This window comes from Miniopterus natalensis, chromosome 8 (assembly GCF_054644295.1).
Source record: "Miniopterus natalensis isolate mMinNat1 chromosome 8, mMinNat1.hap1, whole genome shotgun sequence".
NCBI classification, from domain to species: domain Eukaryota; kingdom Metazoa; phylum Chordata; class Mammalia; order Chiroptera; family Miniopteridae; genus Miniopterus; species Miniopterus natalensis.
In genome coordinates, this window is record NC_142088.1 from 1,145,522 (window position 1) to 1,172,433 (window position 26,912).

At 55.1% G+C, this 26,912-nt stretch overlaps 1 protein-coding gene across 1 annotated transcript in view; it reads left to right on the forward strand.

Moving 5' to 3' along the window:
• HDAC4 (histone deacetylase 4) overlaps nucleotides 1-26,912 on the forward strand; it is a 176,275-nt gene that overhangs the window by 99,151 nt on the left and 50,212 nt on the right. Inside the window, exons 4-6 of the mRNA XM_087819475.1 lie at nucleotides 9,514-9,758; nucleotides 19,104-19,254; nucleotides 25,162-25,282. Of these exons, the coding sequence (XP_087675601.1) occupies nucleotides 9,514-9,758; nucleotides 19,104-19,254; nucleotides 25,162-25,282 (517 nt within the window). The remainder of the gene's footprint in view (nucleotides 1-9,513; nucleotides 9,759-19,103; nucleotides 19,255-25,161; nucleotides 25,283-26,912) is intronic.

The window sequence follows — 26,912 nt, forward strand, 5'->3', positions numbered from 1 at the left end:
CTGCACGGTGGTTGGGAATGACTCAGCCTCTGAGTTCCTCGGGACTTGCTTCGTGGCCCTTTTCTATGAACCGTCATCACGTGTTTGAGAGAGTCGAGTTCTCTAGTTGAGTGCTGGGTCCTAAGTGTGCTCATGACTCAGCTGTCGTGGTAGTAAATTGCGCAGAACATCAGACCTGAGAAGGCCATAGGGCTGTGGAGAAAAAAGCAGCTGAGGACAGATGGGGCTCTTGCGGGGCGGCTCCCCGCATGTTAATGAGGTGGCCCGGGAGGGCCGCACTGTCTGTCCACCAGGCTCCTTGGTTGGTTCATTCATTCAGTTGTTCCTCCACTCAGTCAGTCATGGCAGTTGGGCCATGTCACTGCCAGTCACTGCACTTGGCAACACATAGACTTATGAGTGAAACATCCCTGCGTCTGGGGAGCTCACGCTATGCCAGAGGAAGAGGACAGTGGGTACACATGGTGAGTCAGCCGCGTGGCAAGGAAGCAGGCGGGGTCAGGAGTGGAGAGTGCAGATTTACATCGGGTGGGAAGGCCTGGAGAAGTGGCAGGAGCTAGTGGAGAGGAGCTGCAGGTCGGGACTGCAGGGCGAGTGCCCAGGACAGCCAGGAGGCCGGAGAGGAGAGGAGAGGGGAATGGCCATGTGACTGGAGAACCCCCACTCGGGCTCGGGCTGGTCACCAAGAGACCTGCAAGGCCTTCATCAGCAGCAAGGCTCTGCCTTTGAGTGAATGGGGAGCTCCTGAAGTTCGGAGTGGAGTGACCCACCCTCCTTGTGCTGCAGAGAAAGACTGTGGGCCCCATGGGGCAGGGAGGGACAAGGGGCCTGGCTCCAGCCAGGGAGGTGGGGGTGGTGAGAATGGCTGATTCTAGACCTGTAGATAGGACTCCCTGAGGCTGTAGTAGGCTGCGAGGGAAACCCCCAGGGGGGTGACTCTAGGAGTTGCGCTTGGAGCATCTGGAGGCGGAGTTGCTATGAATCATAGTGAGGAGCACGGATGAAGCTGGCCTGCGGGGAGGTGAGGCTGGTGCTGGACAGGTGTGCTGTTGAGAAGCTGCACCTGTTAGTGGTGCTGAGGTGGCAGCTGTGAGCATGAGCCCACCTTGAGAGGCTCAACACTGGGAGTCGGTGGCATGGATGGTATGGAAATGGCATCTGCCAAGAGAGCCGGCCTCCATGCAACCCGGGTAATGTAGACATTGTGTAAGTTTCTCTTACAGACAATGTTTGTTTAGAGTGACCAGTGCATTTTCTACTTGTACTTTGTAGTCTCACTGTTTCTCAGCAGAGGTGTCTCATCCGGGATCTGTTTTGCAGTAAGAGTTTGTCCAGCCATAGAAGCAGCCCCCACACCTTGGGTGGGAGAGCTCAGCCTCACAGCCCTGGACACTGATAGTTTTGGTAGTGATGGCGATTAGGACAGCAACCGTCTCTCTGAGTGCTGCCCACTTGTCACTCATCTAGCACTTCACTTCCCTCTCCGAGGAGGCTGTAGGGTGGGCACCCAGGCTGCGAGAGGCCAGGCAACTACCAGGTTACACATGCATTTTAAACCAGTGTCCCAGGTGTTTCTTCTAGACCCTAAGTCTGAACCTAACCCCTGTCCCCCCCACCCCAGCACACTAAAGTCCCACATTTCCAGCTTCCTGTTGGATTTTCCTGCACCCCACCCCCATGACCCACCACGCCCTTGAAAGAGGCTGCTTTCTTGTTGGACATTTGAGGTCCAGCGGGTACACTGGTTTCCAGAAAGCCGAAGTGGAATGCTCGCTGCTGGCCAGGAGGGCAGCCACCTCCCCACCCGTGCTGGAAGGGGCCGGCCCCCTGAGAAGGGCCGCCTGCGTCAGGCTGGCCTTTTCATTGCCCTGTCTCCTCTCTCCACCAAGTGGAAGAAACACCTTCTATTTTTAAATATTTCAGCTGTTGCTATTGAGTAATGTTGGTTCCTACTGCAACCCAGCTGTTAGGTAAAATACTTAACCAAATGTTTGGAGGTTGCTAAGAAGGAAATTCTGAAATGCGTCCTTTCTGTGAAGTAAACTTGACCTTATGTAACTGAAGTGCTGGGACAGTCGCACAGGAGATCTGTGGTCTCCTAGACCACGGGAGCTATTTTAACTTGTAGATAATGTATTTTTATCATTGAGTTTAGGGCAATTGAACAGCTTTCAGAGAGTAACTTACAGGTGGGAGCACAGCCAAGGCCCAGGTGTGGGCTGCAGGGGCGGGAGCGGGCGCTTCAGTGGGTGTGACCGGATTGGACCCAGGGGTCAGCACTTACTGGCTGCCGCCCTGGGCGAGCTACTAACTCCCAGCCTGGTTTCCCACCTGTGGTCGGGTCACCAGTGGGACAGCTTCCTGGGCGGCAGGGACTGACGTCGGTAATATAGGTGGCTCTTGTACACGGCGCGCGGGCTTCTCGCTGCCTTGACGTGTGGCTGTGCAACGTCAGAGTTCTCGCCCAGCCACACCTGCTCACAAAGGTGCGACAGCAGGCCCCACGCGATTGTCTGTCTCTCACTTCTGGATGGTGGGCTCGCCGTCGGTAGCTGAGAACTTAGAGCGGGTTTCACCGTTCTGGGTTCTATTTGTAGTTTCTGGGAAGCACACTGGTGCACTTGAAAGCCCAGTTTCCCCTGTTTGCCAGGGTTTTATTCCAGCCATTGCCCAAGCTGAGCCTGCAGATATTTCCAAAACAGCTCTGCCTCCTCAGAGAGAGGGAATCAGAGACGTTCAGGGTTTTCTAAAGAGCTTTAAGGGTGGTCTGAACCTGGAGTGGGCATCCAGCACCGCTCCATGGTTCCTTCCCGTGGTTCAGGGCGCAGATGGCTCTGCCCCCTCGGGTGGACCCAGCTCGTCCAGCCGTGCGCAGGAGGGTGTGGACTCGGAGGCTGTGACGACAGCGCCAGGGCTGTCTGGCAGCGGGAAGATTCAAGTAGATGCTGTGCGTGTATCTGAGCCAGAGCTGCTGGGGCAGGTGGCGTCCTGGTGCCGTGTAGAGAGAGGGGCCTCGGAGCTCCCGGGAGGCAGCCACGCAGATCCGTGTGCTTCAGGAACAGCTTTTCTGTGGAGTCAGACTCGGGGCACGTTTTTGAGTACAGCTTTCTGCATTGTGTATACAGTGCATTACTCTGTGGTAAAAAGCATTGAAGTGGTCTGTTAAGAGTTTCGTTTCTTAAAAGTCCTGATGACTTCAATAATTTCAGCTTGTCATTTAATAGGACTGTTTGAAAAAATATGCACCAGAAGAGAATCAGACCCAGTGGTGCGGGTGGTGTGAGGATGGCTGTCCACCAGGGAGAACTGGGGCCCAAGGTAAGGTCTGAGTAGATCAGACATATGACGCGCCCCTGAGGAATGTGGACATGTGGACGAGCGTCTCTTCTGTTGCCATGTGTCCCCCTGCAGGGCCCGGCTGGTTTGGGGCCTTTGTTCTTGTTCCTGTTGGTTGTGGTGTTTGCTGGGGGGTGTCTCCCAGCATCACCTCCCTTGGTGCTGTTGGTCCAGGGAAGAACAATGGGGTCCAGGTTGTTACTTTCTCTGCCCATTGAGCTGCACCCGCCTTGAGCCCTCACCCCCTCCAGGTTCGGGAGGTTGGCATTGGTCTCCGATGCTGTCTGCACTTGTGTACAGGTGAGATCAGTGGTGCCCTTCAGCTGTAAGTGCCACCCTCCTGGTGGCCCTGCAGCGTCTGACATGCCAGTTTTCCCTGGTTTCCTGCAAGTGGCTCCTTATTGCCCAGTGCCAGAACCCAGCCCTCATCTTGGTGGCCTCTCCCCAAGGTGGGCCCAGTTGACCACTCTTATCCAAAGACTACATCCTCCTGGTACCTGACCACTGCCCTGGCCACTGGTCCTCAAGCCCTTGGCAGGTTCTCTCTCCTCTCTCCTGCATCTCAGTGGTGGGACATCCCCCGGGCTCGAATTGGATGGCTTCTCATTCTTGTGGACATGCCCCTTGGGGATCTCAGTGGTCTCCTCCCACATCAGCTTAGAAACCGTCCTGATTCTGCTGCAGTTCACGTCTCAGCTCCAGCCTGGATCTCCCTGAATTCCGATCCTGGAGCCCACTGCTGGTCTGGTTCCCCACCTGGCCACTAGGCATCTTGGACTTGATGTACCTGAAACCAGACTCCTGACATCTCATCACACACGTGCTCCTCTCGCCGCCTCCCTGGACTCGGTGGTACCTTCGTCCTGTGTCCTCGCTCCTGTGCATTCATTCGGCCAGTTAGCAGATGTCATCGCTGCCCTTTAGATAAGTACACGAGGACAAATCCCATTTGAGTGATGAAAGTGTTCCAGACTGTTCTTGGTGATGGTTGTGCAATGTGGTAACTCTACTAAACCATCCTTGGGTTGTGCATCTGAAGGGGGATGCAGAGTGAGCCTCGGTGTAGCTGAGACGTGTGTGTGGAGCCTCCTCGCTCCTGTGGCATCGTGGCTGCCTCCCTGTTCCGGCACCTTTCAGGCATTGGGGGGCCCTAGAGAACAGCACCCATAGCCTTCAGTTTTCAGTGGGGAGCATGGCGGGGGCCTCAGCAGACAGCACGCGTTTGGATTTGCCTCTCGTCTTCGCAGAGGAGGCTTTCCTGCATGTCGGGCCCGTACAGAGTAGGATGCGAGGAAGACGGCCGGGGCCTGGTCATTGCATGCAGTCCCAGATGCCATGGCCTGTGGCCCTTTTCTCTCAGCGTGTTCCTTCACCAGAGAGCCCTGCTCAGCCCCTCCCTCGGGCACAGACCTTCCGCCCCAGCCCGTGCCCCTAGTGCATCGGCAGCACCCATTGTGTGGTCTGCTCTGCCCTGCCAGCCACTTACAGCTTCCCAGATTCTATGGCTGTTGTCTCCTTGGCGATCGCTTTTGGGGAAAGATTCTGTGCTTTTCTTACTGGCTGAAGAGTGGAGTTTTCGGAGGGAGCAGAGTAAGTGCCATCAGCCATGTTCCTCCAACAAGCCGCCCCTTGAGTGTCAAGACTGAGCACCCCCCTCTGCGCAGCACTTTCAGAATTGACCGGGAAGCCTTATCATATTCCTACTGAGGACAGAGACGAGGGACTACCCGGGCGCATGAGGCCGAGCCGTCGACCAGGAGGCCCTGGGCCAGCTGGCAGGGCCGAGCCCTTGGGTTTCGGGCAGGTGTGGAGGCAGGGCTGGCCCCAAAGCTGCCTGTGGACAGAGGCCATGAGCCTGCCCCAGACTCTTGTTTGCTGCTCACCTGTCCTGATCAAGTCTTCCTGTGCCTGCCCCCTATGGCCGCACTCCCCCGAGGACACACATCCCTCCACAGGGCCTTCTGCATGGCTCACATCTGGGGCCGAGGCAGGAGTGCAGGGCAGTTCTGGTCCATGTGGCTGTCCTGCCAGATGCCACAACGGGTGGCCCTTGGTGTCCTGGGGACACTCGGGACCCTCCCCAGAAAGCACTCTTGTCCGCTGCCCTGGAGGCTGCAGGCAGGCTGAACTCGAGACTACCTGTCCTTTCCTGGCCCTCATCACTCTGCCAGGCCCCTGTGCTTGTGCTCGCCGCCGCCCCTAGGGGTCCATCTGTCGGGGTAGGACAGGGGGACTTAGAGCCCTGAAGAAAAGTGAGGGCCGCCTGGCAAAGTCAATGTCGACGGGCGTGCCCTGTGCAGGGCACCCGGGCCCTCGCGCGCCGCCCTGTATCCCAGCCCACGCGGTCTTCAGTGTGCGGACAGCTCAGCCGGAGAGGAACGGTTTTCCCTCACTCACGCCACTCACGCGTTTCTAGTTGCCCCGCCCTCTTTTTCCGCCCTTTCTCCCCCCAGACGGCAAAATGTCAGAGGAGAGGAAATCGTGGTCACACAGTTGCAACATCTGTTACCCTTCCCTGGGTCTGAATGAGTCATTCTGCACTTGAATGGACCCTGAACTTTGGCCGGTTTTCTGGGAATAGTGCTTCTCTGTTTCGCATCTCTCGGACAGGGACGGCGTGGCGTGGCGCGAGAAGAGAGGACCTGACCACGGGATGAGAGTGACAGTGTCCTGCTTTATGATCACTTACTGAATAAAGAAACATAGGCTCAGGCTTTCTCTGTGGCTGAGAACTTGTAACGTGCACAGCCTGCGTTTCTTGCTGGGCCCTGAATGTGCTCTTTGTGGGTCTCTGACGTCATGAGTCCGATTGTGTTGGTGTGTTTCTCAAGCGCAGCCTCTGCCAGCAGTTCTCCACCGTAAAGCATTAACGGGCACACAGGCGTTTTGTGTTGGTGCTGCATTCTCTAAGGGAAGGAGGGTTATTGTCTTCTCCGGGGTGCTCGGGTCAGACACTGGCCGTTTCTGCTGGGAACCCTGGCATTTCAGCTCGTTGTGATACTAGATCCATACAAGTCACGCCTGACGCACCTCGGAGCCCGGATGAATGGGGATTGTGACTTCTCTCGGCAGCTGGTGTGCAGGGCAGGGCTGGGGACTGCTTCGAGCACTCCCCCCACCTGGCATGTCGGCGGGGCCCCCTAGGGGTGAGCGGGCAGCGTTTCTTGACCCTGCGTGGGTCTCTGTGGCCCCCATGCGCTGCCCGCTGTGTGTGACCATGAGTGGAGCATTGTCAGCGAGGTGGAGACGTGGCAGGAGATGGTTTGGGTGTGTCTGACGTGGGCGATGGTCGCCTTTTCAGTCTCTCTGCCCAGCTGTAAACTTTCTGTGGCAGAGGAGTGACGTTTTCTGTGATACCTCAAAAAGGTAAACTGAGGCAGGACTTCGTTCCTTTGTAACCGTTAACACATATGGAGGAAATGCTGCAGTCCAAATAGTGATGGCATTTGCTGAGGACACCTCCGCCCCGGCCCCAATGTGGTATCCCACAGTGGGCCTGCGCCCAGCACCCAGCACAGAGCGGGAGGCCCTGCACACCGGCAGCAGATGAACTCCTGTGGAAACAGTGGCTCATCACAAGTTTAGGGTTAATAAAAAGGGTCCCTTCAAAGTTGTTTTATGTTCAGGTTTTTAAGTTTTTTATTGGTTTTTTTTTTAGAAAAAAGGAAGGGAGAGGGAGAGAGGGAAACATCCGTGTGAGAGCGAAACTTTGATCGGCTGCCTCCTGCACGCCCCCTGCTGGGAACTGAGCGCACAACCTGGGCTCGTGCCCTGACTGAGAATCGAACCAGCAGACTTTCGGTGCAGGGGACAGTGCCCAGCCAGCTGAGCCTCCCTGCCAGGGCTATTTTCAGTTAAGAGATTAACTATTGGACATTCTGATGCTCCCCCTGCTGTATTTTTCATAATAGAAATGATCAAAACAGAAAAGCAGGGGAATTAATAAAACTCCAGTGTTCTCAGCGTGTGTGTGTGGGGGGGGGGGGGTTAGGATCCTGCTGTTCCCTGGGCCTGGTCGTGAAAACTCTTTATTTGTGTAGATTTTTCCCACATAAAGGTCAAATGAAAACCTCTTAATAGGTCAAGTCTGATACCCAATTAGACAAAAATGCATACATTTAAAAAGCTAGGGGTTGCTCTTCACTGATTTGGAGAATAGAAGAGAAACTGTCAGCTGGTGCTTAGCCTCTGCTTGTTAGTGCTTGAAAGAGAAGAGAGAGGACAGCTTCTTAAAATGATAGAATGTGTAGAATTTGCTGGTTGCCCTCTGGGCAGCTCTGTCTCTTCCTTGTTTCCTGTGCTACAACTGCTCTGGGCTTGGGGTGGAAAGGAATGAGGGAGCCCGCGTCCTGTGCAGCCTCCATCCCATCAGCTTCCTGAGCTCTGCCTCCATGAGCCATGCGCTGCAGCGGGTGACACATTTGTCAGGACATGGGCTCAGAGTGCTGTGCCTGCATCGGCTCAGGTCAGAGCACAGGGCTTCGCACATCCGGCCTCTCCCTCAGCCCAGTCTTCCCCGACTGAGCCTCATAAGAAAGACCAGCATGGGACCTGCCACCTGGGCAGTGATCACAGAAATGCTCTGTCCCAAGGGGACGGTTCCACTTATGGGCTCTTTTACTGGAACCTATGGGCTATGGGGCTGGGCAGTGACTGGAGGACTTGGTGGCCTGGGGGCCAGGTCTCTGGCAAGGGGGCTGGGGGGAGCCACTTCCAGGCAGACTCTGGGACCAGGTGATGTGCATAACGTAGCCTATGCTGAGAGTCCAGGCGGAGACTGCCCTTGGTGACCCTGAGGGACTGGTCCTTGGTGACCCTGGTCTCTTGAGTCAGGGCTCCCATCTGAGTCTTGCATCCACCTTCAGGGCAAGGCCCAGTCTCCTGCCCCGGCCCCCAGGCCTGGTTCTCTTGGTTGATGAAAAATGGAGCCTAGAGCAGACTGTAGGAGAACTTTTCTGAAAAAGGAGGTGGGGCTGTGGGCCTGTTTTGGTCTCTCCCCTCAGCTCCTCTGGGGGCTTTATGATCAGAGTGGGGGGAGAGGGCAGCCACTGCCTGTCTGAGCACCACCACAGAAGGGTCCCTGGGCCATAGTACCAGCCTGTGTCCATGTATTTTCATTTTTATTTATTTTTTAAAAATACCTTTTTTCTTTTTTTTTAAATATATCTTTATTGATTTCAGAGAGAGGGAAGGAGAGGGAGAGAGAGAGAGATAGAAACATCAATGATGAGAGAGTCACTGATCGAGCCCACAACCCGGGCATGTGCCCTGACCGGGAATCGAACCCTGATCGCCTGGATCCTAGGTCGATATTCAACCGCTGAGCCACGCCCGGCCGGGTTGTCCATGTATTTTCAAAGTGGGAACCCTTCCCCGCGGAGCGCCCACCTCGGTCTGTCTCGAGGTGCCCATAACTGAAAGCCCACGTTCCTCCTGTGCTCCTCTCCTTGCCTTGATTCGGTGTCGACTCAGCATCAAGACGGATCCCGCGGCTGTGTCTCATTCCGATCACTCGTGCTGTCCCCAGCCGGCTGCACTCCGGGAAGAGGCCACAGGCTCTGTGCAGCCGACACGGTCGCGCGGCCTGTGCAGGCCAGCTGGGAGGCGCTCCGTGGGCTGCAGCCTGTAAACATGTTTGCCGAGAGCGTGCTTGCTCGCCATGGAAACGGGCCCTCGTCCTGAGCGTCTGTCTGGACCACTCTGTGGCACACACTGTTCTGTGGTTCGGGTACACAGCTCTTCAGTGACTTGGCGAGAGGGAGGGAGGGAGGGCGCGGCAGTCACCTCCCTGCGTAGTGCTGCTCAGCCCCCTCCTGGGCCTTTTCTTCCCTTTTCCCTGTGACTTTCAATCGTGCTGTTAGAAAAGGCGATGAGCCTACAGCAGGGTCCTGTGAGTTCGCAGGCCTCTGTGAGGGGTGCAGTGGGGAGCTCGTGCCTGTGCCCTGGTCTGACCATTGCTGATGGCTGTGATATTTGCACTTGAGGAGTGGATCCCCTCGGAGGCTGCTGAGTCCTGCACTGTGAGCCTGTTGGGCAAGAGTAGGGAAGGGGCATCCGAAATGTGAAATGGCCTTTAGCGTGTGGGAAGCCTTGCTGCTTGCCAGGGGCCTGGGCAGTGGCTCGGGCGGGTCGCCGTGGCTCACAGTGACCATGCACTGTGCTGTGCTCTCTCCCCAGTGGACGTGGCCTCTGCGCTGCCTTTGCAGGTGGCTCCCTCAGCAGTGCCCATGGACCTGCGCCTGGACCACCAGTTTCCGCTGCCCGTGGCAGAGCCTGCCCTCCGGGAGCAGCAGCTGCAGCAGGAGCTGCTGGCCCTCAAGCAGAAGCAGCAGCTGCAGAGGCAGATCCTCATCGCCGAGTTTCAGAGGCAGCACGAGCAGCTCTCGCGGCAGCATGAGGCCCAGCTGCACGAGCACATCAAGGTGAGTCCTGGCGCCGGCACTTGCTTTTGCACCTTGACCCTAGCTGCTGAGTGTGGCCCCCAGCAACCAGCTGCACCAGCAGGACTCACGGGCAGGGACAGCCTTCACCAGGCTGTGAGGACAGATCACCGGATGCCTGTCTTCCCAGCAGCAGGGCTGGCCAAGTAAATGTGTGTGGCAGACATGGTACATAGTGGGACCAGTGTCCAAAATCCAGTGTGGGATGTACTTACAGCAGGGAGGGTGCTTCCCATCTAGTTTCACCTGCACGTGTATGTTGTGACACAGGAAAATTGCCAGCGGGAACAGTAACCTGGTCATCTTGGGTGGTGTCTGCCTTTTTCACTTTTTCTTACAGATCTTTTGTAACTGGAAAGAGATTTTAACATTTTCTTATATTTAAATGGAGTAAGAAAAACTAGCAAAGATCTTTTGGTGGGTTACTTACTCTCTACAAATACCGAATTGGATCCCAGATTTTAAAATTAAATACATAAGAAAGAAACACGTATTGGTGACATGTAGTGAAGGGATGCTGTGCGGTTGACCAGGTGAGATCATGATAAGCTCTCATGGTATTAGAGTCGTGCAGAGCAGCACTGCCCCGTGGAAATAAGCAGGGTATGTTACAGTTACGTAGGGGATTTTACGTTTCCTAGTGGCTACTAGGAAACAGCAAAAAAACCCAGGTTGTGTAAGTTATTTATTGCTATGTAATAAATTACCCCAGAACTTAGCAGTTTACAGCAACCAACATGTATTAACCCCTAGTTTCTGTGGGTCGGAGACCTGGGAGCAGCTCAGCTGGCGGTAGGGACTCAGGGTCTCTCACAGGGTTGCGGTTAGGGCCACAGGACCCATGTCCAGGCTCACGTGTGGTTGTGGACAGGAAGCCTCAGGTCCTCATCACGTGGGCCCCTCACAGCACAGCCTCCTGGTGGGAGCCTCAGTGTCTCCTGCGGCCTAACCTTGGAAGTGACGCACCCCTCTCCCACCTTCATCTCCTGGTCACACAGACCAATCCTGGTCCATCCTGGGAGGGGCGCAGACAAGGGGCAGATACCAGGAAGCCGGCATCCTTGGGGGCCACTGGGAGCCTGGCTAGCAATAGGTAAAATTACTTTTCAAATATTTATTTCACATCACATTTCTAAAGTATTGTTCAGCGTGTAATCAGTATAGAAAGCTCTATTCCTGCCAAGTCTGACAAACCATTGTGCACCAGGCACAGAGAGGGCTTCTCCGTTTGGATTGGCTCCCTTCAGGCACTTGTAGCCACGTCTGTGGCTACTGTATTGGGCAGCCCACACCCTGTGCTACCTGATGCGTAAGATGCCCTTTCCATAGAGACTCCGCAGGCATTTATGGCGCTGTGGGTGGGCACCGCTCAGCCAGGCTTGGCTTGCTCGGGCATGAGCCTGCACCCCGATGGCACATGCCCACGGCGCCATGCAAAGTAACATGATCCCTCCGTTTCTGCCTCTGGCCAGTAATGCCCTCGACCTCAGGTGCCCAGTTCTCTCCTTGTCCACAGGAAGCACTTAGCTGTTCACTTAACCACATCAGAAGACGAGGGACAGGTCAGTGTGCCAGGCTGTGCTACCAGCTCTGTGGACTTTCCAGCAGATTGCTGGGTGAGGCAGGCTTCCCTGCAGTGTCCCCTGGCTCGGGGAGCTGCACCGCAGTGTTCAGTGTGTCCCTGAGAATGGGCCCAGTGGCAGCTCTGAGTCCCTCTCTCACGGATCCCGAAGCACACAGAGTACAAGCATGTACCCCCAAAGGCAGGTCTGAGAGCTCTGTCCTTGGGCCTCGAGAGATCAGGTTATGGGAGGTCTCTGCTTTGGAGGCCTGGTCTTGGCCATCTTGATCGTTGCTTTGGTTCTTGTTGGTTTGATGTGTGGCTGTCAGGGCCCCTTTCCACTCTGAGTTGGCTGGCCTTCTAAGATCAGCATTGGACAAACCAAGGAGAGGATGCTTTGCTGAGCTGTTGGATGTCCAGGCCTTATTGCTCTGCCTTTAGATTTCAGAGGAGCATAGTAATTCTGGGTGACAAAGGTGTCCCTAGTTTCCATGGAGATTGGGACATGTGCAGCCACTGTGACTTATTTTTCAACAAGTGCTCTTGTCCAAAAAATCAATGCCCTTCTCTTCCCTGACACCGAGCACACACGCTCCCACACCCGCTCTTCCAGGAGGCTGGGACAAGAGGGAGGCCCATGGGACCAAATTCGGCCTGGACCTGCTGATGGGAAAGTCTCCCCTCCCTGGTCCTGCCTGTGCGGTGGGCAGGGGGAACGGCAGGCTCTGGGCGGCCCACAGTGGGTTTACCCATGAGTGGGGACAGTGTGACTCTGGTTTTTAGGACTGGGAGGAAATGGTCACTTGCCAGCCGAATGTCAGGGGTTGTTGAAGTTACTCCAGGTGACTGCCTGCAGCCCACACAGTGGCCTCGGTTAGCAGGCCTTTCAGTAATGACAGGAGCCCTAACAGGTGTCCATCTTGTGTTGTCTGTGAAGCAGCAGCCTCATGTTTCTGTGACTCCAGCAAGCAGTGTAAAGACGAGGGCTTGGGGCCAGCCTGTGAGAGCGGGAGGTGCACTCTTCCACGCAGTCCCTCAGGACTTCTGCCATTATGTCCTGCACCCGTCCCACCTCACAGAACTGAAGGTCCGCACGGGCCATCTCTCCCATCTGTCCAGGTAGGCCCTCTTTCACCCGGCTCCTCATGGCCAGCGGGCCCTTCCCTGCCCTTCATCTTTCGAGGCCAGAGCACTGTGTGCCCCCGTCAGTCACTTGTCCACCTTTCCTCACCTGGACACAGGTTTGCAGGCCCAACATAGATGCACCTGGCTGAAGGGAGACCTAGGTAGCCACCTGTTGAATTGCATTTTCCCCGTATTTTCTCTGCTCCGCACACTGCTGACCTCGTGCCTAATACAGTGGCGGCACTCAGCGCCAGTGACCTGAGCTTGCAGGTGTGCTTCGTGCTAGCCTGCATTAGACACGCTTCATGTAGGAGTTAGTTGAATTTGTAGCGCGTAGAAAAAAAATGAGATGTTGAGAAATAAGCAAACCCCATGTATGTGAGGTCATCAGGGCAGCGGGAAACATCAAGGCCCTCGAGAGGGTGGTGCTGCATTACGGGGCAAGCGGGCTTCCTGTGGCCGGGTCCTGCGCCTGCACCGGGCCAGGTCTCCCTTCCCTGACCCTGTTCCTGTCCTCACCTGGCACTTTAGGAGTTTGCATCCCTGCCGTGGAGGTGGAGGAATGTCCTTCCGAGTCCCCCGTCAGCCTGTGCAGGGCAGGTGCCCTTCCTGCCCGTGTCCCAAGGAGCTCAGACCTGGTTCTCCACACACAGGAGGACTCGCAAGGTCACACGTTCTCTGCATTTTAATCGTTTGTTTTTCCATTTAGAGTGGGGATCATAAAAGCCGTTTAAACTTTGTAATTGTATCATTACATCAGCGGCTTTTGTTTGGACGACTTACCCTCTTCTGAAGCTGTCATATTGTTAGTGGCATTTGGCAGGAGTGTTTGCCAGACAGAGTTCTTGAGCACGCAGTCTAATTAGTGTCCTTAAATCATCAGTGAAATTGAACAGAAACTTGTAAATAAGAAGGGAATCATTTTTATTTTTATTTATTTATTTTTTTAATGTATTTTTATTGATTTCAGAGAGAGGAAAGGAGAGGGAGGGAGAGAGAGAGATAGAAACATCAATGATGAGAGAGTCACTGATCGAGCCCGCAACCCGGGCATGTGCCCCAACTGGGAATCGAACCCCAATCACCTAGATCCTAGGTCGACGCTCAACCACTGCGCCAAGCCCAGCCGGGCGGGCATCATTTTTAAAGCGGATATACATTGTTAACTCTGGGTGCAGGAAACCTTTAATGGGTCTTAGTGCTCAGGACTGCACGTGACCTTGACAGTGTCTCTGCAGGTCAGGCTGACTCAGGTCCCATGTTTCTGCCTGCATCCTGCATAGTTAGTTCTCCCCTCCCCAGAACGGGGTCCCCTTGAGCCCTGCACCTGAGGTGGGGTGTGAGAGAGCCAGAGTTTGGGCATGGGGAGGTCTGTGCCCAGAAATTGTGAACTTTTGCCAACTGGGATAGCACAAATGATTAAAACTGTTTTCTAAATTTGCTGCTTTGGGAATTGTATTTTTAATTCTTTTTATTTTATCAAAGCAATAGATATTTCTAGTGTTTCAAATGAAAAAGTGCTATGGGGTTAACCATGAAGCTGGATTCCCAGGCCCCAGGCCTTGTCTGGCGCATGTTCCCTGTTTAGATGGCCACATTCAGATCTTGAAAAGTTATCTTTGACAACCTCCGTAATAGCCCGTGGCAGGGCCCATCCCATCCCAGGACCCTGCTCTTGCCAAAGCTGGGCCCCAGATGTGGGTGACTTGCTGTCCTGAGGTCCTGATGGGCCAAGGGTGTCTCCTGAAGGCCCTATCTCTGACCCTGGTCATGTGGAGCTCCAGGGAAAGTGGGACCTGTTTTCCCCATGTCACGGGTCCCTCAGGGTCACCCCAGGAACTCCCTCCCGTTCTCCTGTGGGATTGAGTCAGTCCCCCACTCTCTGGCTCTCCCAGGGCAGAGGCCTTTCCTGGGTCCTCAGGATGTGTGCAGAGATGGCTTTCCCCTCCTAGAGCAGCTGGTTCTCCAGGTGGTAGTAGATAAATGGTGAGTGTGCTCATCTGTGGAGTGGTCTTATGGTTTTCTAGTGCTCCTTGGGACTCTGGTCACGCTCCTGGCAGGTGCGTTTTTGTTTCCCGTGCCAGTTCAGTTGTGTCTCCGGTGCCTGGCAGGCTCTGCCTCGCAGCCTCCATTGCCTTCCCCTCCTGCTGCCGGGAGGGCCAGGAGACCCTCCGAGACCATGTGGAGCACAGCACAGGCGGCAGCCTTGCACTGTCGTCACTGGTCTCAGGAGCCACCCTCACTGTCCCCTGGCCCACAGACGGAGATCCCCATGAGAAACAGCTGTGCCTGTTCCCTTTTCTTTTATGGAAAATCCTTAGTTTTTTCCTTAGTCATTTTTTTTTTATCGTGGTAAAAATTACATAGCATAAAATTCATTGTTTGACTATTTTAAAGTATACTATTCGGTGACACTTAGCTCATTCACGATATTGTGCGACTATTACCACCGTCTAGTTACGAAACATTTTATCAGTGTCTCCCGGCCCCGTCGTCCACCCAGGCGTCCTCGTCTGCCCTCTGCCTCTGTGAGTGTGCCCGTTCTGGGCGTTTCCTAGGAAGGGAGTCACACACGTGGCTCTCGGTGTCCCGCTTCCTTTCCTTGGCATCGCGTGGTCAGGGCTCCCCACATGGCAGCGAGCGTCAGGCTTTGTTCCTCTTCACGGCCAAGTGACAGTCCTTTGTGTGAACGGGCCTCAGTTTCGGTGTCCGTCCACCTGGCGCTGGGCGCTTGGCCGTTTCCCCTCGGCCTGTGGGCCGTGCTGCTGTGAGCAGGCACAGGTTTTGTTGGGGCACCGGCTTTCAGTTCTCTGGGGTAGAATTGCTGTGTTATTTGGTGCCTCTGTAGACCCGCAGCCATTTCTTCACTGTGGTAAATACACTTCACCTAGACTTTGCCACCTGGGCCGCTTTAGGTCTGAAGTTCAGTGTCACTCACCCACTGACACCACCCCAGCCTGGCACTCACCACTCTGCCGGCCTCTCTAAACTTGACTACTCTGTGGACCGCATGTGAGTAGCATCATCAGTGTGGGCGCGACAATAAAGCCGGGGGCTGGGATAGTAGCAGAAAGGCCGTGCTCCCCCCAAGGTGCAGGCAGCTGGCACCTTCCCTTCCGCAGGCCTGACAGTGAGAAGTAAACATCATTCCTGCGTTGTTTGAATTCGTGCTTTTTTGCTAGTGAGGAGGAACTTCTTTCTGTTCATGTCTGCCGGTGTGAATGGCGCTGTTCCCAGGGCCAGGACAGGGTTTTATGAGCTGTCTAGTTGAGGGCGTGACTCTTCCTTGCAGGAACAGGGAGAAAGTGGAAAGGAAACCTGGCTGCAGGCGGCTGAAGAGATGTTGCCTGGAGCCCTGGCCTCCAGGTCACCCGAGGCTGTACTAGCGAGCCAGCGGAGCGCACTCAGGGAGCTCATGGCTGCGCCTGCTGGAGCCCTGTGTCGTCCCTGAGCCTGTCTGCCTCAAGGGGGCTGGGGAGCCCTGAATACACCCGGCATGAGGGTCCAGGAGCTCGGTTGTGGGCAGGTGGACAGTCATGCTCAACCCGCTGCTCGAGGTCTGGCTGAGCGCTGCAGAAGGCAGGCTCAGCCCCAGCCCAGCCACAGACAGTCTGGGGCCCCAGTGCCAGTGTGCCAGGTGGTGGTGAGCTGGGAGGGAAGGCGCCAGGATTCCTAGCGGGGGGGCTGGTCTTTATGAAGGTGCCGCTGGAACCCAGCCTTGAAGGAGAAAATAGTGTTACCCTGGGTGCAGGGGTGAAGGCCGAGCAGCACTGCACACACCCCTGTGGCGGTGTTAATGTGCTTTAGTAGAATCTGACTGCTACGCTTCCAGTAGCCGGTCGGTTACTAATCGTTAGGGTAAACAGGCGCTCTGAGTGAGTCAGCTGCCAGCCCCCCGGAGGCTGAAGGTCTCTGTCCTCAGCTGGGGCCGGGACAGTACCTGCCCCCAGTGTCAGTCCTTCGTGTAGCAGGGTTTGTTTTAGTTCACATGTGAGAGCAGACATTTGGCTGGGTTTCTACTTGAACATTCGTATGTTTGATTCCTAGTCAGAGTCAAAGAAGCTCATTCCAGGGCCCACGCTTTGGCTCTGAGCTCAGCATTGGCTTGAAAGTAAATTCAGTGCTAAATGCTCATTAGAGTAATGGGATCTGTTGTTGTTGTTTTTCTTAGAAAAATTAAGTTGGAGACGTCTCATTTTAAATTGGTCATGATCGTTTCAGTCTGCAAAAAATAGCTTATTAGCAATTCTCCTTTCTCCATAGAATAGTCTTGACCTGTACACAGGTTAGCGAGATACTAGGTGCAAATAACTATGGATTTTACCACACGTGGAAATTAGCACATCTCAGAGACCCCTCCTATAGCCTGAAGACTACGCTCTGTGACACATCCCCCCATTCCCCGTGGAGAGGCAGCGGGGAGCCTTCCCTGCAGATGGTGCCCCAGTGAGATGTGTGAGTGCCGAGGGTGGAGCAGACGTTCTTCACGGTGTAGTTGGTCCCCCTGTCCCTAAATCTGCGTGTAGAGGACAGCTCTGTCTCAAGATTAAGAGAGAGGCCTGACATGAGACGTTGCATCCCGAGGGTGGCTGCCAAGGTCGGATTCATTCGTCTCCCATCTGTTTTATGGGTTTTAATATAAATCCAATACTGTGTAGTATCCATCCAAGCCGGAGGTGGAGTAAGGTCGTGCAGTGATGCTCTGGGGCGCTTCAGGGAGCCTGAGCCTTGTTTGTGTCTGCTGCTTTCATTAAAATCTACGACAATGCTGTTTTTCTGGGAGTTCTGTGATCCTTGAGTTTTAATCACCAGTATCTGTGGTGGTGGTTTCCAGTCTTTTTGTAACTATAACTGAAAGATCGCTTTCCTTCTGGGTCCTTGCTCAAAAGTAAATATTGAGAGACTATTAAGCGAACGCTCCTCATTTAGGCATAAATGAGTACTGAACAACTGAAAGGGACCCGGCCGGCCGTGGGCCCCATGGGGTGTAGCAGTGCCGGAGGGGAGGGACACCTCACCATGAGAGCGTTGTTCGGAATGTCACTGTATCACTCACTGTCCCAACCTGAGCAGCAGACAGGCCGGCCAGGTGCACATTTCTTGAGATTTCTGACGTGAGGGCGGAGCTGCTGACGCGCCATAACCAGGAGTGGGATGTGTCTCAATGAGGACACTGTTCGGCCCTCAGGCAAATGCTCTGCATCTATCCAGACCAGCAAATACACCTTCAGGCAGAGTCCTTCCCCATGGGTGCCTGTCCTCGTGAGCATGATGTCAGGCCCCACCGTGGCTCTGAGCACGTGTCCTGGGTCGAAACTAACAATGGGGGCATGCTCCACCCTCACTTCATCACTGTTTAGTCACAGGGTGTACTTTGGTTTCCTCTTAAGCGGTGAGAAAGCACCACTGGTTGGGATTGTTTGCACGTTTCTAGCTGATGTGCAGACTTACATTGTGATGCCAGGTCTCAGGCTGGAGCCAGGCCCTCGACCCAGGCTGTGCTGGCTGTTGGCCACCAGCACTGCAGAACTGGGAGCCCGTTTCACAGCGTAAAACTCCTGGAGTTCACCCCTGCACTGTTCTGTGTGTGCTGTTTCCCTGGAGGCCTCTAGGGCCTCGTTTTGATTTTAGGATGACATTGCCACATCAGAAGGAGCCAAGCTCTTTTAGAGGAGGGCAGAATGCAGACGAGAAGCTGTGCCACCTGTTCTAAGTGTCTTCCAGAGGCTGTCTGACAGTCCTCGCAGCAGCCCTGAGCATGGTGTGAGGAGTTCAGTACTTGAGGGGTGTGTGGCAGAGCCAGGTCACGTTGGGCAGTCTGGCCCCAGCACTCCTCTGACCACGTGCCATTTGCAACCTAGAGTCATCTGAAAGTTCAGGTGGCAAACAGGGAGAAGGGCATGGGTTGTGCCTGTCAGGTCCATTGTCCCCTGGGTCCTGTAACTGGACAGCATGTAATTTTTTCTCCATAGGAAAGCTCTTAGAGGTGACCCTCAGCGTCTATGGCCTGCCTCTGATTTTTGTCATCAGGTCTTGGGAATCCCTATTCTTGAACGTCACAGAAGTAGCTTTGCTTGCTGACTCCCTGTTCCCACGCTGTCGGTGGTGGGCACGCTCACCGCGTGTCCACAGCCTGCCCGTGGTTTTCCCTGTCCCTGTAGCTTATCCCTTTTCCTCACGTGGTAGCGGTCCAGCGTGTGAGCAGTTTGTGTTCAGCTCACAGGCACGTTGGGCATGGCTTTGGGTAGATGTGCCCCATGTCTCACGGGCGAGTCCCAGGGGTGGGTTGGCTGCGCCTTTGCAGGAATGCGTATTTCATGCTTTTGTGTCGTTCTCAAAAAGACATTCCCAGCCTGCTGCAAGACGACGGAAGTCTTCCTGTGTGTTTTCTTCTAGGATTCAGTTGTTTTCATCTTTGTTTTTAACACTGAAAAGGTCAGGAGACCTCTGGGCCCTGAGCAGCCCAGATGCTTGCGCACTGAACAGAGTTGGATAGAATTGTAGGAAACGCTGGCTGTGGGGCGGGACCAGCAGCGGCATCAGCACCACACCCACAGGAGCTGGCCCTCTGCTGATTCTGTCATGTGTGTCGCCTTGTCCCGGCCGGGCTCTGATCTCTCTGTCTCCTTCCCTTCCCACAGCACCAGCAGGAGCTGCTGGCCATGAAGCACCAGCAGGAGCTGCTTGAGCACCAGCGGAAGCTGGAGAGGCACCGCCAGGAGCAGGAGCTGGAGAAGCAGCACCGGGAACAGAAGCTGCAGCAACTCAAAAACAAGGAGAAAGGAAAAGAGAGTGAGTGCCACTCCCAGGGCCAGGTCACGGCCACACCCAGTTCCGAAGTTCTCTGTGCTCCCCTTGCTCCCTGGTCCTAGCACGTGGTGTCACTGCAGGGTCACTCCAGGGGCTGTTCATGGCCCTTAGCTTCAGCCTCATAGTGGCTTTGTCCTTGTGTGGGGGCTGCAGGAGCATTCAGCACAACTTTTGGGTTGACTTTAGCATTTTAAAGCATATTCAGCAGTCTCCTAACAGACTGGAAAATGTTAAAAAACATAAAGCACAGCAGATGCTTGTGCATTTCACCCGGGAGCTCAATCTTAAACATTCCCAGGTTCTTTTCTTTTGAGAGCTTGTGTGTGTTCCTTGAGCCTTGTGTTTGCTTGTGGGACACCTGTAGCTGAGAGGAGGGATCACGACCACCCCGATTCTGCTTTTATAGTGGCTGTGCCATGTGTCTGGTACCAGGGTGATCTGTTGTCCCAAGAAAGACCAGACTTGATCTGAGCTGGGGGGCTGCACTGTGTGCTGTCCCCCTTGGAAAATTCCCGAGTCTCAGAGAAGAGGCCACAGCCCCCTCTGCTGACCACTGGGCCACTGGACACGGATGCAAGGTGACCAGACTGAGTAAGGCCTGGCGTATCCACCGCTGCGGCATCCCACCCAGACAGTGAGAAAAGAACACATCCCCCGTGTGTGTTGTGCTGGTTTCTTCTTTTTTGTTGTTTTTTGTTTGTTTTTGTTAATCCTTACCTGAGGATGTTTTTTCCATTGATTTTCAGAGAGAGTGTAAGTGGTGGGAGGGGAGACATTGATGTGAGGGAGACACATCGATTGGTTGCCTCCCGCACAAGCCCCGACCGGGGCTGGGGATTGAACCTGCAACCCAGGTACGTGCCCTTGGCCAAGAGTCGAACCTGAGACCCCTCAGTGCGCAGGCTGAGGGTACAACACTGAGTAACACTGGCCAGGGCTGTGCCGCTTTCTTTTGACAACCTGTTGCAGTGACACCAGGGCTTCTTCAGCAGAGCTGTGTGTGTCCGTGGTCCCGTCTGTCAGATTCCGCCCGGCACCAGTGCTCAGCTGCACCTGCTTGTCCCCAGTCACACTGGAATGAGTCAGGGTGCGCCTTTGCCCCTGTCAGGGCCTGGGCACTGACCGTTGGCTGAGCTGCCCGCCCAGTGCTCACAGATAGGAGACTTCACGCGCCCCACCAAGGTGCGAAACCTCAGAATTCTCAAAGGTCCTTCAGCTTCAACTTCTGAAAATGGTTAGCCATCTATACAAGTCATTTTAACAGGCTTTTGTTTAAATGAAATGTCCATTTGCACAACAGCATGTGGTGTTTCTAAAGCCTTCTTGTAAAGTCTGTTATTTGAAGTTGCTCCATCCCAGGCACGCACCTGCGCCGGGGCAGTACCACCCCTTCTCCTTCCCGAGGGCGACTGTGCCCCGACACCTAACACCCCAGTCGTGTCTCCCACCTCCAAAATGAGTGGGGTCTTTATTCGGTGCTTCCTTTCCCGCTCAGCACTGAGCTTGCAGAGCCGTCCTCACTGGCGGTCACTGCCCTTTGCGGACGCACTGCCACGTGCGTCAATGCGCCACAGGTATCAGGGCTGCCGTGCCTGTCCTCAGACATGACTCTGGGTGCGGACAGGTCCCTGCGGCGTGGCATGGCAAACCTTAGGCTGAGCGTGTGTCCAGCTTTCATACTCGATGCCAGGTGGTCGTCCACGTTTCTGTGCCAGTTTCTGCTGCCACAGCTGTGGGCAGTCCCTGTTGCCCCATGTCCCCGCCAGCACTGGTGCTGATCGGCCGCTGTCCGGAGTCCTGGTCCCCATTCTCCCGTGCGGGCTTGGAGCTCAGTGATCCCGTGTCCCTTCTTTGGGGTGAGGAAGTCACTGCTTATCCAGGGTGGTAGTTTAACTTGTATCAGCTAGTTGTCTGTGCCACAGCTACCAACAGATACCACTTTTTTCCGATTGCTCAGAAGCAGCTCATTCTAAGTTAGTTCTCCTAGTTTAGCAGAATCTTCCAGGACTAATAACATCTTCGGCCTCACAAAACAGAAACAGACTTGACGTCAGAAAACACCTTAGAGCTGTTTGCACGTCACAGCCCCACCCGGCCCTCCCTAGCGCCAAGTGTTCTCTGCTTCCCTCCACACTCGTCACAGCCAGCCCTGTGGTTTCCAGAGCATAGATTTGGGTGGTCAGGCTTTATTATTAATAATAAACTGTGCACAGTGTGCATATTTGGCACACTGGGGTCAGCTCTGCCACCTGAGTGTGATCCTGTGAGAAGGCAGCTCGGGCCCTGGCGTCAGCAGCCATGGCACTGCCTGTGAGGGGGCCTTGTGCCAGCCTCGGGCTGCTGGTCAAGTGCCTGGAGATGCAGGGCACAACTGCTGTCTGGTCTCTTGGGTTTCTTAAATGAATTTCTTTTAAAATATTTAATTCAAAGTTTGGTTACTTATAAACATTTACATTACTTTTAATTTTAAATAATTCTGCAGGTGGTTTTTTTGTGTGTTGTCTTTTTTTCTGATACCATTAATGCCATTCATTTGATAGAACAGTGAACTCTCAGAATTTGTGGGAGTTTTGGTATCTCAACATCGATACACGATCTTTAATCAGTTAAGTTTCAGTTAGGTTTACTACCTTTAAGAACATGAGATACACTGCCTTTTAATATAAATTTAAAAGCAAGTCTTTGCTCTCTTAGCAGGTCAGGGTGAGTGTGGTGACTCTCATTGCTGTTCTTTACAAGGGTCTCACTAAGGCGGTCGTTCACTTTGCTGTAAAAACGGCTCGAAAGGCTGCAGTTACAAGATTCACACACCTGATCCTTAAAGTGATTCTCTGCCCATGTGCCTTCCTCAGAGTAACATGGGGCACAGAAAAGAAGTCAGTCTCAGAGGCCACGAAGGTAGCAACAGATTTGTTCAATTTGTGGTGTCTACCAGCCCATTCTGCAGCCTTGGCCTGGGGCCCCCACCTGGTCAGCTCCCCCCACCCATCTGCTGGGCCCCCTCCTGGTCAGCTCCCCCCACCCATCTGCTCGACCCCCACCTGGTCAGCTCCCCCCACCCATCTGCTCGACCCCCACCTGGTCAGCTCCCCCCACCCATCTGCTGGGCCCCCTCCTGGTCAGCTCCCCTCACCCATCTGCTGGGCCCCACCTGGTTTACTCTTCTTCATATCTCTCTTCCCTGTGTTTCGTTTAATTGGCTGCCTTTTCCTTAGACACCCCCCACACACACACTCACAATCCACCCTGTTGTACAGGAGACTCTGTCTCTTATGTTGGCCGGGTCAGTGCTGGCACATAGTAAGGGCTCTCTATAAACCCTCTCAAATGAATGAGCGGTAATCGGCACACATTCTTTTAAAAAATAGAAATGAGACACTTGGTATTATTCATTTATTGAAGAGGCTCATTGATTCCAGAACTTTGATGTACAGCAGAAGGTCTGTTGAGAGATGAGCATGTAACTAGTAGTGTGAGGATCTAAACCAGCAGCTTCCTTCTTAAGCTCTGTCCTCAGAAGTTTGAAGGAGAAAAGTGGATTTCCTTTGCACTCCAAGTTGCACGTCTATGGTCCCCACTTGTGTTTGCTGCATCTGGGCCTGTGGGGAGCTGTGAGGATGTGCACTCTGGTCGTTCCCACCCACCCCTGTGAGGACGGACCAGTGACCCAGCCCCCAGCTGAAGGTGGCTGGAGGAGGCCAGGCAGGGTCACCCTGTGACCACGTGTAAAGTAGACGTAGTCTGATGCAGCAGGAGGCATGCACCATCTATTCAGTTCACTTAGACGGGGAAGGAGCCTCCAGGTTGTTTCCAAGATGAGGAAGTCTGGTTCGGGGAATTGGGTTTGTTTTCCTTTGACCTCATGAGAGTCTCATGAGGTGCCCCCCTCAGCCTTGAGCAAGTCAAGGAGCCACAGTTCTTGCAGCTGCCCCGGGGCCGCTCAGCCCTGCAGCACCCCTCCTCCTGGGAGGATCCTTTCGGCAGCTCAGGGGGCAGTGCTTCTTGGCGGGGGCTTCACCTGAGCACAAATGAGCCATCATCTCCGCTGGACGGCACATGTCCGCTGGCCATGTCTTACTGTCCCTGCCTGTCACTAGGATTTATTGCGTGTCGTTCCTGCTGGGACCGGGCGTTTGTTCCCCGCCCTTCTTGGAGTTCAGGCGCCGTGATGCAGGCTCGGGGTGTGGCCGAAGCAGGAGAGGCAGTAGCTTCCTAAGGGAGTGGTGTGCGAGGCGCTCTGTCCTCCGTAACGGGAAGCAGGCCCACGGGCGCAGGCGCTTCTGGGCATGTTCTTATTCTACTCGGCGAGAGCACAGCCTTTTGTTCTGCCTTCCGTCTACTCCTGGGACAGCAGGTGTGGACGGACCTGAGGGTCAGTCCTCTGGCCATCCGCCCCCCCAATCATCATCATCATCATCATCATCATCATGTGGTTTGGTCGCTTGCCTGCAGTGCCAGTAGCACTAAAAAGTTCTGGGTACTGAGAGATAAAGTGGTCATCCTGAGGACTGGCAGGTGAGGGCACAGGGTCAGGTGGTCATCCTGAGGACTGGCAGGTGAGGGCACAGGGTCACTGGTCATCCAGAGGACTGACAGGTGAAGGCACAGGGTCAGGTGGTCATCCTGAGGACTGGCAGGTGAGGGCACAGGGTCAGTGGTCATCCAGAGGACTGACAGGTAAGGGCACAGGGTCAGGTGGTCATCCTGAGGACTGGCAGGTGAGGGCACAGGGTCAGTGGTCATCCTGAGGACTGGCAGGTGAGGGCACAGGGTCAGGTCATCCCGGGGACTGATAAAGATGTTGAGGACCTGCCCCTGGTGCCCAGGAAGTCACGGGTGGTGAGTGTTTGAAGGCATTTGGAAAGCAGTTTAGCGAGATGCTTCCAGGACTATGATACTGACCTTGTTAGATGTCATTTTGATGGTCTCCTAAGCCCTGGTTCTTTATGTGGACAATGTTGTTTACTCCTAAGTGTTAGCAGTGTGGTTCCTACAACAACAAGAGGAAAACGTGAGGAAGCCTCACAGTCAGGCCGTGGTTTGTAAACTCAGCTGCAGTCACTGTGGCTGAGGGGCCCCAGGGCAGCTGTAGGCACCATGACCCCTTGACCTCCTTAAGGGTGGGAGAGGCTGTGGCCAACCAGCAGCCACAAAAACCCCACGAAGCCCAGGACCTTGACTTTAGTCCAGATGGTGAAGTGCTCGGTGCCTCAGCAGCCGCGAGGCTGGAAGGTACAGAAGTGTTCCCTCGCACGCCTGCCAGGGAGCCTGCTGCCTTGCGGGGTCGGGAGCGTGATGCAGCCAGCTCAGCACGCAGGCGCCATCCCGGCCCGTCGCCATGGGAGGGATGCATTGGGGTGCACCCGCCCCTCTGGATGCCGCCTCCTGAGAAGGAAACCGCTCTGTCCCAGTGCTCCGTCCAGATGCCCTTTTCAAAAACTGATTTGAGAGAGAGGAAGGGGGGAGGGGCCTCCTGTACACAGCCTGACCAAGGAGGGTCCAGTCTGTAGCCTGGGCAGGTGCCCTGACCGGAATTGAACCCACCGCTCCTTGGTGTACAGGGTGACTCTCCAACAACCGAGCCACCCGCCAGGGCAGGGTGTCCTTCATGTAAGAATGTTGACGCATCCTCCAGAAGTGGGTTTCACGAGCGGCAGCTGGTCTGCGTACTGATTGGGCCTGCACTGTAGTAGAACAGTCATGTAAAAACCTTGGTGGGAGGAGGGCCTCTTATTAAACCTCCTCCTGCCTTCTAGAAGCTTCCGGTGTCAGCCCCTCCTGAAATAGAATCCCGCTGTCCCCAGCCCCCTGCCCCCTTTATCCCGTTCGGCACGGAGCTGCCTTCCCAGGCAGAGCCTCCAGTCGCCACCCTGTGCTCTCCTGCGCCAGGTGCCGTGGCCAGCACGGAAGTGAAGATGAAGTTGCAGGAGTTTGTCCTCAATAAGAAGAAGGCGCTGGCCCACCGGAGCCTGAACCACTGCATCTCCAGTGACCCTCGCTACTGGTACGGGTAAGTGGGGCGGGGGGGTCTGGCACGCGGCCCGGGGTAGGAGTGTGTGGTGCAAGGCAGGTGGGAGGGTGTGGAGTTACTCTCCCAAAGCAAGTAGCAGACGTGGTGTGAACAACACAGTCTGGTGGTTATGACCACGGTGGTCACACAGAGGGGGCATGGGCCTGCCTTTAAATGACCTGAGGGATGCGCTGGGGCTGACCCCATCGTTCCTGACTTTCATGGTCTTTTCAGGCCAAAGAAGGAGCCACTTCAGTTGGAACTCTGATCTTTGTCCATAGGCACCTTCTGAATCTCTTCCCAGGTGTTACTGCTTCTTAGGGAGTCAGTAAGGCCCTGCAGCGTGTTTATTATTTTTACGTGAGGGCCTCTCCCCGGGCCTGTGCAGTGACAGACACATCACAGAGCCTGCTTGTGCTGCAGGTCGGAGTCCTAACCTTGTGGGCGGCGATTCCTTGTGCAGAGGGAGGCCATTCTACCAGCATGTGGATCAGGGCTGGCCATGGACACAGGCCGGGTGTGGAAGGGCATGGCAGGCTGTGGCCTTGAACACTGGCCCAGGGTGCTTCTCCGACATTGGCCTTACCTTTAGGTTTCTGCTGCTCTCGGGGTGATTTCTCTCTGGGAGAAGCCCGCAGGGTAGTTACGTAAATCAAAGTGTAACCACTGCTCACTCCACTGGGGAAAGTGGCCGTCCTCAGGCCCTGGTACTGAAACCCCAGATCCCACAGAGGCGACCCCACCTATTCCCCTAGATGACATCCGTTATCCCCTTGCCACCTACAGACATTTGTCCCCAGACCCTTTTCGGCTCCCCTGGGCTCTCTGTGGCTGCTCATTGCTGGGGCACCAGGCTGTGCTCACGCCGTGACCTGCCCGTGGTGTTTGTGCAGCTCAGCCAGCAATGGTCACACAGGAGGGAAGGCCACGGGATCCATGCAAAGCTGTAGCAAAGCCTGAGCCTGAGCCACCTGAGGGGGAGGGTTTGTTAGAAGTGCTGGGGCAGTGCACTCAGAGGCCCCACGTGTGGTGGCACCAGTCAGACCCGTGGTCTCCCCACTAGTAACAGTCACAGGGTTTTGTCATCGTGGGAAAGCTCCTTTGTCCAGGGTGGGGTGGCAGGTGGATGCAGGGAGGGTAGCAGTTGGGAAGGGGCCTCAGTAGGACAGCAGCGATGAAGCCAGGTGGGGAGGCCCAGGAAACGGGCACAGCAAGGAGCCTGCGCTACAGACTTGTAAGAGCTACAGTTGGCGGGCAGCTGAGGCAGCTGAGAGAGCCTCGGAAGCGGTGCCCAGCAGGTAGAAGGCCCCAGAAACCCATCCAGAAAGGAGCAGTGCAGGGGAGGCAAGCCCAGGCGAGGTGGCGTGGTCGGAAGTCGGAGTCGCAGCTTGAGCACATCAGGGTTGTTGGATGGTAGCCACAGTGCCCTGGAGGAGGGTGAGGGCGACTGTGGGGCTGGAAGACTAGGCAGGCAGGAGTAGACGCCTTGGTGGTGGGCTCCCAGGTGAGGGTAGCATGGAGCCCATGGGCTGGGAAAGTGTCTCACCTGCAGTCCTGGCAGCTGCAGAGAAGGGGTGGCCTCCCGCAGACAGGGCACTGAGGAAGGACAGCACCACGCTGGTGAGGGGTC